At 40.9% G+C, this 11,966-nt stretch overlaps 1 protein-coding gene across 1 annotated transcript in view; it reads right to left on the minus strand.

Moving 5' to 3' along the window:
* The window catches only part of LOC124005720 (macrophage colony-stimulating factor 1 receptor 1-like), a 29,357-nt gene extending 24,928 nt beyond the window's left edge, over positions 1 to 4,429 (minus strand). Inside the window, exon 1 of the mRNA XM_046315214.1 lies at positions 4,297 to 4,429. Coding sequence (XP_046171170.1) covers positions 4,297 to 4,348 — 52 coding nt within the window. The 5' untranslated portion in view covers positions 4,349 to 4,429. The remainder of the gene's footprint in view (positions 1 to 4,296) is intronic.
* Between the last annotated feature and the right edge of the window lie 7,537 nt (positions 4,430 to 11,966).

An 11,966-nucleotide genomic window follows, 5' to 3' on the forward strand; every position in this document is an offset into this window, starting at 1 on the left:
GCCAAACCCTTAAATTAGAGATGAAAGTTTACACTTAAAGCGCATCTTGATTCTTTCCTTTCAAATCCATTGTTGTGGCGTTGTAAATTGATGCAAATTGTGTCACTGTCCAAATCCTTATGGACCTGACTGTATATGTATTTAATGGTTAAGGTCTATCTAGCCGCTCTTTCGTCCTGTCATATAGGCCTTTGACAATAACACGGTGGGATAACATCCCTTGTTATGTTGTTTCATTAAGTCCCGTTTCCAAGCCTTGAGCCGCGGCTTGGGATCTGTCTATTGTGCTTGAGGGTATATCACAGCAGCCTTTTGAGCCTCTGGAAAGCATTGAGAGTTCTCTCCTCTTCAAGACCGCTTTACTGCTAGCCTTTATAGCCACAAAGCCATGCCTACAGTTTGCCCTTTATGGCCACAAAGCGAGTGAGTGAGCTGCATGTGCTTTTAGTTCACCGTTCATGCCTACAGTTTGCCACGGGGTTTTACAAGGTTTCCTTGTTGCCTAACGCTGCCTTTATGCCTAAGGTCAGTGACAATTAGAATTGTTTCGCCTTGGCTCGTGTGGCTTTCTACCTCCCTTTTACACGCATTGCACATATTCTTGATAGAACAAGAGCATTGCGCAAGAGGAGTCAACTCTTTGTGTCCTGGACCCTGCAAGGGGAGGCCCCTCTCTTGTCAACGGTTATCACATTGGATTGCGGAAGCTATTATATTGGCCTATAATGGCAAGCAGTTACAGCCTCCGAAAGGTCTGAGGGCTTGTTGGGCACCGTTCAAGAGTGTCTCTTTACAGGAGATTTGCAATGTGGCTTGTTGGGCATCATCTCCTCATACTTTTGTTGAGGTTCTACTGGCTAGACATCACTGCGCCTTCTTTGGTGCATTACCGTCCTGTGTCAGGGCCTCTGAGGGTTGGCACGTTGAGACGACCTGGCTTCTGAAGAGCATGTTTGCCATACGGATTTGGTCATATCCCACATGTGAGATATCGAAATATCGAGATTCAGGTGAATCCCATATGTGAGATATCTCACTCATAATATCAGAGAACCTGGAATAGGAGAGTAACCTTGACTTATATTCACATTATTTGAGTATCAGACTGTGATTGGTTTATCACCTAATTGTTAACCTTGAGTCGATGTGCATCAGCCGGTGTCACACTTCCGCATCTGCGGTGAAAGGTGACAGAGCTAGAGCGGTGTTTATGATGAAAATTACAGGCCTCTCTCGTATTTTTAAGTGGGAGAACTTGCACAATTGGTGGCTGACTAAATACTATTTTGCCCCACTGTATATATACTTCAATGGGTGTTAAAATGTCAAATCAAATAGAAAACTGATCCATGGTATGACCTTCTTAAAACAATGCCAGATAGCGTAGTAGATCCCCCTCCCCCAGCTTAGACAGGGCTTGGACTGTAATGGGTTTTAAATCTATCACAAGCAAATTGACTGTATAATAATAATAATAATAATTATATGCCTTATTGACCAAGCTTGGTTTAGTAGCAGGTTGACGCCCACAATCTAAAACTGTATTGAGCTGCTTAGTTTGTTATGTCTGGGAGCGGCAGGGTGAGCTTTGGGTTTCTTGGCCAGGTCCTGGAGGTGGGTAGCAGCAGCAGGGCCTGGTGGTTCTCCACCAGGAGACTCTGGTGTGTAGCCAGGTTCCACGGCTCACTCAGGTGCTGTGCTCCCTGGTCCTTCATAGCCTTCAGCAGCTTGATGACCTCCCCTGGTCCAGGACACCACTTGGTGCTCCTGGACCAGTTGAGACAGCACCTTGACCACCTCTCCTCTCCAGCTATCAACCTCTTCGCTGGTCGTGGGTTAGTTGGGAGAGTAACTGTTTCAGCTCGTCCACGCCACAGCAGAGGGATGGAGGGGCTACCACTGGGGGAGCCTGACTGGACTCTGGGTTGGCAGGGAGGATAGCTGATTTAGGGGCCCCCATAGTCATGCCAATTTGTTCATTGGCAGGGGCTTCTTCGTTACCTGAAAGAGAGTGATGTTGGGTGGTTCTTTGCATGGGGTGATGTAAGTTTCCTTCAACAATTAGTCTTCCAGATAGATGACATAGACACAGGAACCTTGGTATAAAACTCTTTAGTAATAAAATACAACTGCAGACAGAGATTCACATACAGCATACGTCAGTAGTCCATAGTAAAGATCTGTGTGGCGAAACAGGAGACAACACTTTAGTGGGTGTGGACAACCTACCGTCAATCATACCTTAACATTGGGGTGGCAGGGTAGCCTAGTGGTTAGAGCGTTGGACTAGTAACTGGAAGGTTGCAAGTTCAAACCCCCGAGCTGACAAGGTACAAATCTGTCGTTCTGCCCCTGAACAGGTAGTTGACCCACGGTTCCTAGGCCGTTATTGAAAATAAGAATTTGTTCTTAAACTGACTTGCCTAGTTAAATAAAGGTAAAATAAAATTGTTGCATTGGATTAGATACAAAGTATCTAAGATGAGAAAAACATGTCTAGATTGTGGTTTCTCACTCTACTATAGGCTATTTCGGCCTTGAGGCTGTCTGACTATCAGCACGGGCAGGCAGTTCTCATCCTGAGATTGCGCCTTGCTAGCATACAAAGGTTATCACATATATATAGTAATAATGGCAATGATGTAGCCCCACACCTGGCCCACAGGGTAACACACCCGGCCCACAGGGTAGCCCCTGTCATGACGTTGCCCTCTTTGGGTACAGCAAGCACCATCCCCCTCTCCCTGCCTCCCCCTTTCCTCCTTCTACTAGGCTGCTGTGGTCAGAGAGAAGTCGTAAATTCCTGAGTATCTCCTCATGGCCACATAGTATAGAGAGAGAGTGAAGTTTCATAGAGAACAAAGGAATTTCTTCCACCTCACAGAACTTGAGGTCCGAACAATGTTTACATTCCGGAGGAGAATATTTGATAAAAACTATAAGTCTTCAATTTAATGATAGTAAAGACACGACAACCCCAACAGTGAAAACAAAGAGATTTTGTGGTGAGTGAAGACATCCCATTTTAATTCATGGCAACAAACCTGCAATAATTATTTTTATTTTTTTACTGTACAACATAGTATTTCACTTTTTTCGTGTAAAATACCCAAATGGGCATCAAACAATCCCCTTACTTTAAGTCAGTGAAGCGCATCTTCTTGAATTTCTCCTCTGTCAGGAATGATGCCAACACTTGAGTACCAAAGTTATGTAATTCGCTGTTACTGACATGATAGAATTGTCTCATAATGATGAATGATGAGTTACTTCAGTGGTGTGCCTTAGAAATCATCCATAGAAAAAAAGGAATGATTCAAGGAAAATGTCATTTCTCGGTGTGGTCCAACGTCAACAGAGAGAATTATTTGGCATATTTCTTATTTGTTTCATATTCTTTTCAGTTTTTTTTTGAGGGAGAAAGGGGAAATGAGAATGTGCCTGAGTTGGTTTGACGTGTGTCTTTGTGTGTGTGGAAAGGTTTGAAACGAAACCCCACATAGCGTCTAGTTCCAGGAAACACATTGGGCTGGGGACCTGTTTAGACGGATCGAGGTCTTTGGGGGCCTGTTTCCCATTCTCACTCTTACTTCTGCTTTTTATGAGGATGTGGGGAAGTGAGTGGGGGGGGGGGGGGGGTCACCAGGAACTGGACAGGTCCCGTTACCTCTACCCCACCCCCCCTGCTCTCGGATGTCAGAACCTACAAAGCGAACTAAACACCTGTTCTCACTGTAACCGTCTTCACTAACGCAGAACACCTCAAAGTCACTATCAATTTGAGTAAAAATTCTGTTACACCCATGGTTACATTTTTATGCTTTGTCACAAGCTCTTAATTAAGACAAAATATAATGTATCTATATTGTAGAATATGTCAAATATAATACAACCACACAGAATATTGTGGGTTTTTATGTGTTTTATAAATTCATTAGAAACTACAGAAACATTTTATATGAAATATACACTTTCGGACGACTTTTTTTGAATTATGTGATGACAATTTATCTGTGAAAAATACAATAAAATGAATATTTTTATAAATCAAAATAACTCATGACACATTTATTACACATTTTAGTGAATATTAACAGAACCATATGATTTTAAATTAGGTCTCGTTGGTTAGAAAGGCAGCCCAATTCTTTACGCAGGCAGCACAATTCTGATATTTTGCCCAGTTATTGCCAAACGATCTGATCTGATTGGTGAAAATACAAATTACGCAGTCATAGGAGCTGATTTTCAACTACTTACAGTATTACTAGGGTAGCATTTGATTCATGTGCTTACCTTGGGCTGTGCAGCAGACCATGATGCCCAGGAGAAGGGCTAGGAAGAGCATCTTCTGTCCCTCTCACTGCCTCTGTCTGTCTCTGACTGCTCTGTCTCTCTGTGTAAATGTCTGTCGCTCTACTCCAGGGTAGTTAAGGAACTGGTTGATTGGTGTGGCTTCTCAGTCCTTATAGCCTAATATCATCAGAACTTCCCCTTACTCACCTCGCACAGTGCATACAGCCAGTACATGTTAAAGTTTTATTTCATCCTTTTGATGGACGAGTCAATGAGTACGGTTGTGTGCACACAATAATGCGATTCCTGTGAATAGTCAGATTAATATAATAGTTTGATTTAAAAGTTAACAAGCTGTGCATGATTTCCATAATAATCCTGTTGACATGGACACATCTGAAATCAGGCTACCTGATGGGACTTTGACAAATGCAGAAAATCCCCAATCAAAATAAACGTTCTACCACAGCGCCCATGCTATTTTCTTGTGAAGAATGTCTGATTCTGAGCTCGGAAACATAATATTTGTATGTGAAAACTCTTTCTAAGATGCCTACTTTCGGCTATTTCGAGCTCACTTCTGTTGTGCAAAAGAGAGAGGTTTGCGCTTGGCACATGCGCAGATCAAGTGCGCCGCTATAATTCTGATTGAAGGCTTTTACATGTAAGGGATGAACACTGACGTTCTGTACACTAGCTTGAAGATAATGGACTACACGGCGTGACGAGACGGAGTCTCGTTGAGGAGTTCGTTTGGACAGAACCGAGGCGCTTATCCCGCCATATCACAGTTGCCAAAGAAATCAATACTAAAGCACACATTTACGGGTAGCAATAAAAAAAATGCTAATGATAATTCCTTATTTCTCATCTTTTGGTTGCTTGAGACGCAACCCAGTTCTACGTGTTGGCAACATTCTTGTCCCTTGCTTACTAACTAGACAACACAGTCTCGACCTCTGCAGCCAGAATAACCGCAAAGTAGCTGCTTTTGTTCAGGATATTTTCTATTGATAGACATTCGAATACATCCATAACAATGAGCTAAGTATGCCTGGCATAGCTAGAAAAGGTTGCCTTCTCATCGAGCCCTGAATGCAAAGTTCTTTGGGATAGGGGGCAGTATTCGGAAGTTTGGATGACTGAGGTGCCCAAAGTAAACTGCCTGTTAGTCAGGCCCAGAAGCTAGGATATGCATATAATTAGTAGTATTGGATAGAAAACACTCTAAAGTTTCCAAAACTGGCAAAAACCCGAGGAGAATCCATCCGGGAATTTGTTTCTGAGCACACCACTCATTATAATGGCGGTCTATGGGAATGTAAATGGAATACCTCCCAGATTGCAGTTCCTAGGGCTTACAGTAGATGTCAACAGTCTTTAGAAAGAGTGTCAGGCTATGGTTTTTGAAAAATGAGCTAGAATTTGTAGTTTTTCTAGGTGGCTCCCATTTTGGCTGTAGTGTTGAGGCGCATGTCGGTGAGGGCGCACACTTCGTTATTTATCTCCGGTAATGAACATACTATTCTTCGTCTTAAATTTGTTCGTTTATTTACATATTAGGGTACCTGAGGATTGATTAAAAACGTTGTTTAAATTGTTTGGGCGAAGTTTATTTGTTATCTTTCGGGATTCATTTGTATGCATTTTGAATGAGGGAAACCGGTGGTTTACTGAGTCAAGCACACCAATTAAACTGACTTTTTGGGGGATATAAAGAAGGACTTTATCGAGCAAAAGGACTATTTGTTATGTAGCTGGGACCCTTGTGATTGCAAACAGAGGAAGATCTTCAAAGATAAGTGATTTATTTTATCGCTATTTCTGACTTTCTTGGTTGAAAAATGTTTGTAATGCTTTTGTATGCGGGGCGCTGTCCTCAGATAATCACATGGTGTGTTTTTGCCGTAAAGCCTTTTGAAATCTGACAAAGCGGCTGGATTAACAAGAAGTTAAGCTTTTAAAGATGTTAGACACTTGTATTTTCATGAATGTTTAATATTACGAATTTTGTATTTTGAATTTCGCACTCTGCAATTTCACCTGGATGTTGTCGAGGTGGGGCGCTAGCGGCACGCCTATCCCAAAGAAGTTTTAACTATGGTATATTGGCCATTTACCACAGCCCCTCGGGCCTTATTGCTTAATTATAGCACAACATTGTTGAATACTCGTTTCTGATTGGCTAGAAGGGCATTCTAGAGTTGACAGTTGGAAAAGATTTCAGGACAGTTAGAAAAGATATCAGGACACCTTGCAATCATGACACAATATGCGCCTACACATGCAGGCCATACTTGCTACAAAGTTACAGAAAGCTAAAACCTACAACCATACAAACCGAAATTGGATACATTGTAAACGCTGGACCAACTAGGAAAAACATAGCTAGCCAGCATAGATTTTTTTTTTTTACAGAGACATAGTTTTGGGGGAGCATCTGGTGACTTAATGCAGTGAGTGATCAGCATGAATTTCTCCTGTCCCTTTGTTGCAGTCATGACACAAGTGGCACTATGCTGTCAAATCCTCCCACATGTTTCTAGTTTGAACTTCTGTTTTCAGCTACTGGTATCTTTTAATTCGATTGTCATACTGGTAGGTTTTCTGGAAACAAACTATTTAGCTCGCTTCTAGTCTAGTGTTAGATATGCAATGCGATCTCCTCATAATGAACAGTGTTGAGTGTCATGACAAGAAGGCAACCTTTTCTAGCTACCCAAAGCAATCGGGCATCATCAGCTCATTGTTATGGATGTATCCAAATGAATGTCAATAGAAAACAGCTTAAGCAAACGCAAATCTGGCTACTTGCTTTTATTCTGGCTGCATAGGTTGTGACTGTGTTAGCCATAGCTAGTTGGCAGGCTAGCTACAGTAGCAAGCAAAGGACTAGTATGTTGCCAGTGAGCATGGCAACAGAGCATATAGAATGAACAACTCTGTTGCGTCCATAAATGTTGAACTAATCGAACGAAAGACTGGGTCGCATCTCTAGCAACCAAAAGATGCGAAAGTATGAATTATCTTCTAAAAATGAAAATATAATTTATACCTGTAAATGTGTGCCTTAATATTGTTTTCTTTGGCAATTGTGGTGTATGCATGATAAACACCTGTTATGTACATTACCTTGGAAAAATGAACTCCCCAAAGAGACTCTCCTGCTTCATCCATTGTTTCCAAGGTAATGTACAGAACGTCGATGTTTATCCCTTACATACAGTGCCTTGCGAAAGTATTCGGCCCCCTTGAACTTTGCGACCTTTTGCCACATTTCAGGCTTCAAACATAAAGATATAAAACTGTATTTTTTTGTGTAGAATCAACAACAAGTGGGACGCAATCATGAAGTGGAACGACATTTATTGGATATTCCAAACTTTTTTAACAAATCAAAAACTGAAAAATTGGGCGTGCAAAATTATTCAGCCCCTTTACTTTCAGTGCAGCAAACTCTCTCCAGAGGTTCAGTGAGGATCTCTGAATGATCCAATGTTGACCTAAATGACTAATGATGATAAATACAATCCACCTGTGTGTAATCAAGTCTCCGTATAAATGCACCTGCACTGTGATAGTCTCAGAGGTCCGTTAAAAGCGCAGAGAGCATCATGAAGAACAAGGAACACACCAGGCAGGTCGGAGATACTGTTGTGAAGAAGTTTAAAGCCGGATTTGGATACAACAAGATTTCCCAAGCTTTAAACATCCCAAGGAGCACTGTGCAAGCGATAATATTGAAATGGAAGGAGTATCAGACCACTGCAAATCTACCAAGACCTGGCCGTCCCTCTAAACTTTCAGCTCATACAAGGAGAAGACTGATCAGAGATGCAGCCAAGAGGCCCATGATCACTCTGGATGAACTGCAGAGATCTACAGCTGAGGTGGGAGACTCTGTCCATAGGACAACAATCAGTCGTATATTGCACAAATCTGGCCTTTATGGAAGAGTGGCAAGAAGAAAGCCATTTCTTAAAGATATCCATAAAAAGTGTTGTTTAAAGTTTCCACAAGCCACCTGGGAGACACACCAAACATGTGGAAGAAGGTGCTCTGGTCAGATGAAACCAAAATTGAACTTTTTGGCAACAATGCAAAATGTTATGTTTGGCGTAAAAGCAACACAGCTCATCACCCTGAACACACCATCCCCACTGTCAAACATGGTGGTGGCAGCATCATGGTTTGGGCCTGCTTTTCTTCAGCAGGGACAGGGAAGATGGTTCAAATTGATGGGAAGATGGTTGGAGCCAAATACAGGACCATTCTGGAAGAAAACCTGATGGAGTCTGCAAAAGACCTGAGACTGGGACAGAGATTTGTCTTCCAACAAGACAATGATCCAGAACATAAAGCAAAATCTACAATGGAATGGTTCAAAAATAAACATATCCAGGTGTTAGAATGGCCAAGTCAAAGTCCAGACCTGAATCCAATCAAGAATCTGTGGTAAGAACTGAAAACTGCTGTTCACAAATGCTCTCCATCCAACCTCACTGAGCTCGAGCTGTTTTGCAAGGAGGAGTGGGAAAAAAATTCAGTCTCTCGATGTGCAAAACTGATAGAGACATACCCCAAGCGACTTACAGCTGTAATCGCAGCAAAAGGTGGCGCTACAAAGTATTAACTTAAGGGGGCTGAATAATTTTGCACGCCCAATTTTTCAGTTTTTGATTTGTTAAAAAAGTTTGAAATATCCAATAAATGTCGTTCCACTTCATGATTGTGTCCCACTTGTTGTTGATTCTTCACAAAAAAATACAGTTTTATATCTTTATTTTTGAAGCCTGAAATGTGGCAAAAGGTCGCAAAGTTCAAGGGGGCCGAATACTTTCGCAAGGCACTGTAAGTCTAAAGGTTGCTCAGAAAACCAGGTGTTTTAATTAGTGCATGCTTACTTCGATTACGACCGTACGCCGATTAAGATCAGCAGAGTACGGTGTTTACATGACTAATGCCATAACCGACCTACTGCTATAATCAGTTTGATATCAAATTATTAGTGTGCATGTAAACTTACTCATAGTTTTTTTTTTTTTTTTTACAACATAACAACGTTCACAGTTAATACAATGTATTTACAGATGGTCAATTCAATTAGACAGGAGTGGAAATAATAGTGAACATCTTTATTGCATGTACAGTAGAATGGGCTGCCCATTCTTCATTTTAACGGATATAACAAAATATGCAAGCAAATGCCTTTAAAAAAAAATCGCAGTGCATTTGCTGTGTAGCAATGTATGCATCTCAATTAACGTATGGAGTTCATTAAAAATAGAAATGTGCACCTTTTTTCCCGTCTAAGATGTTTAGATATCAGCAATATTTTTCAAACATCCCTCTGCCGTTTGCCTTTCCATCTTACTATTATTTACAATTTAGATACCTAACAGAACAGGGAACACATACATGTTTTGCCAGCCCTGGTTACAGTAATGAAAAGTGTATATTTAAGCAATAAGCCCCGAGGAGGTGTGGTATATGGCCAATATACCATGGCAAAGGGTTGTTCTTATGCACAACACAATGTGGAGGGCTTGGATATAGCCCCTTAGCCTGGTATAATGGTCATATACCACAAACTCCTGAGGCGCCGTATTGCTATTATAAACTGGTTACAAAAATAATTAAAAGTAATTTTGCATCATATCTGTGGTATATTGTCTGATATACCACGGCTTTCAGCCAATCAGCATACAGGAACCTACCCAGTTTATAAATAAGAATATACTATCATTGCTTTGATATAGAGGTACCATACATTACAGACTGTATACGAATGATACCATACAGAGAGTACAAATTGAAAGATTATGAAGAAAATGTTAACAATAAAGGCACTTCATTTGAAATTAAACCACATGAAAAATCATTAAAACAACATTAAAACTAAGTCATTTAGTACAGTTCAATAAATTGCATGTAAAGTATCAACTGCCCTTTCAATGTGTCCAAGTTAACACTCAAGGATACATGCCACAGACCTTTCAATATAGAGTTGGAAATTCAACAGCATTTTGTACAAGACAGTACTCTAGCCAGGCAAACAGATTAGGCACAATGAATATATACTATTGATGAAAAATGTAACATCACAAATTAATTCGGGCATTTACAATCAGTACCTTTTAATATGCTGACGAAACCTGATGGAACAACCCTGACCACATGAGAACCCTTGGAAGGAATGAGATGTAGTGCTTAAGGGGGGAATCTGCAGTTCAAACAATAACAAAGCCGTCACCCTGCCCCTGTTTTGGGCAAACAGCTGAGGGATGGGCCTGGAGAAATGCAACCCCTCTCAAATTCATAGACAGAGATACGGATGGAAGGACTGCTTTAGCCGACATCCACAAGGCAGCTGCTTTGGCGGTGTCTGAGGTGGATCTATGTTAAGCTTACCATTTGCTTCCCAGTCCAAACAGTTTTCTTATATACAGTGCAATCGGAAAGTATTCAGACCCCTTGACTTTTTCTACATTTTGTGACGTTACAGCCTTATTCTAAAATGCATTACATTTTTTTAAAATCCTCATCAATTTATGCACAATACCCCATGATGACAAAGCAATAATATGTTGTTAGAAATGTTTGTAAATGTATAAAAATGTAAAACTGAAATACCTCGATACAATCCTGTCTCGGAGCTCTACGGACAATTATTTCGACCGCGTGGCTTGGTTTTTGCTCTGACATGCACTGTTAACTGTGGGGCCTTATATAGACAGGTGTGTGCCTTTCCAAATAATGTCCAATCAATTGAATTCACCACAGGTTGACTCCAACCAAGTTGTAGAAACATCTCAAAGATGACCAATGGAAACAGAATGCACGTGAGCTCAATTTCGAGTTTCATAGGGTCTGAATACTTATGTAAATAAAATATTTCAGTGTTTTTTTGTTAATTGTGCAAAACAATTCTAAAAACCTGTTTTTGTTTTGTCATTGGGGGATGTGTGTGTAGGTTTGCTGCAGATTTTTATCTATTTAATCCATTGTGGAAGGCTGTAACATAACAAAATTTGGAAAAAGTCAAGGGGTCTGAATACTTTCCGAAGGCACTGTATATGTGGACGCTTTAGAGCTGTCAAATCCACAAGCGGATCCTGGCATTATACCTAAGGCGGACATTGACATTGGCTGCACGGAGTCACATTATAAGAAATCGCAATAGAGGATTCCAAGTTCGAACACTGGAATTTGTGATGTAATTCACACCTCAATTAAGATCATTTGAATCCTCTATTTTGTTGAATGATTTTTCAATTTGGGCAAAATGATTTCTATGTACTCTCAGAAAAAAAGGATTTTGGCATTATTGGGGAGCGTTGCTGCAATTGCCGTTTTTCCAGCTGTGGAGAACCCTTTTTTGGCTCCAGGTAGGACCTTTTTCGGTTCCTGGTAGAACTCTATTGGGCTTCATGTGGAACCCTCTGTCGAAAGCAGTGGAGGGCCCTCAGAGAACCATCCTCAGTGAATTTCAGAATATTCTTTTTTGGTGAAACATTAAGAAAGTTATCCTTTTTAGATAAAACTATGCTAAAAATATTTGTTTTTTGCAATCAACGTCTACAGTAGCCTCAACAGCACTCTGTAGGTTAACACCACGGGGGGTGTAGCCGGAGGACAGCTAGTGTCCATTCTCCTCTGGGTACATTGAC

This window comes from Oncorhynchus gorbuscha, linkage group LG02 (assembly GCF_021184085.1).
Source record: "Oncorhynchus gorbuscha isolate QuinsamMale2020 ecotype Even-year linkage group LG02, OgorEven_v1.0, whole genome shotgun sequence".
Classification (NCBI taxonomy): domain Eukaryota; kingdom Metazoa; phylum Chordata; class Actinopteri; order Salmoniformes; family Salmonidae; genus Oncorhynchus; species Oncorhynchus gorbuscha.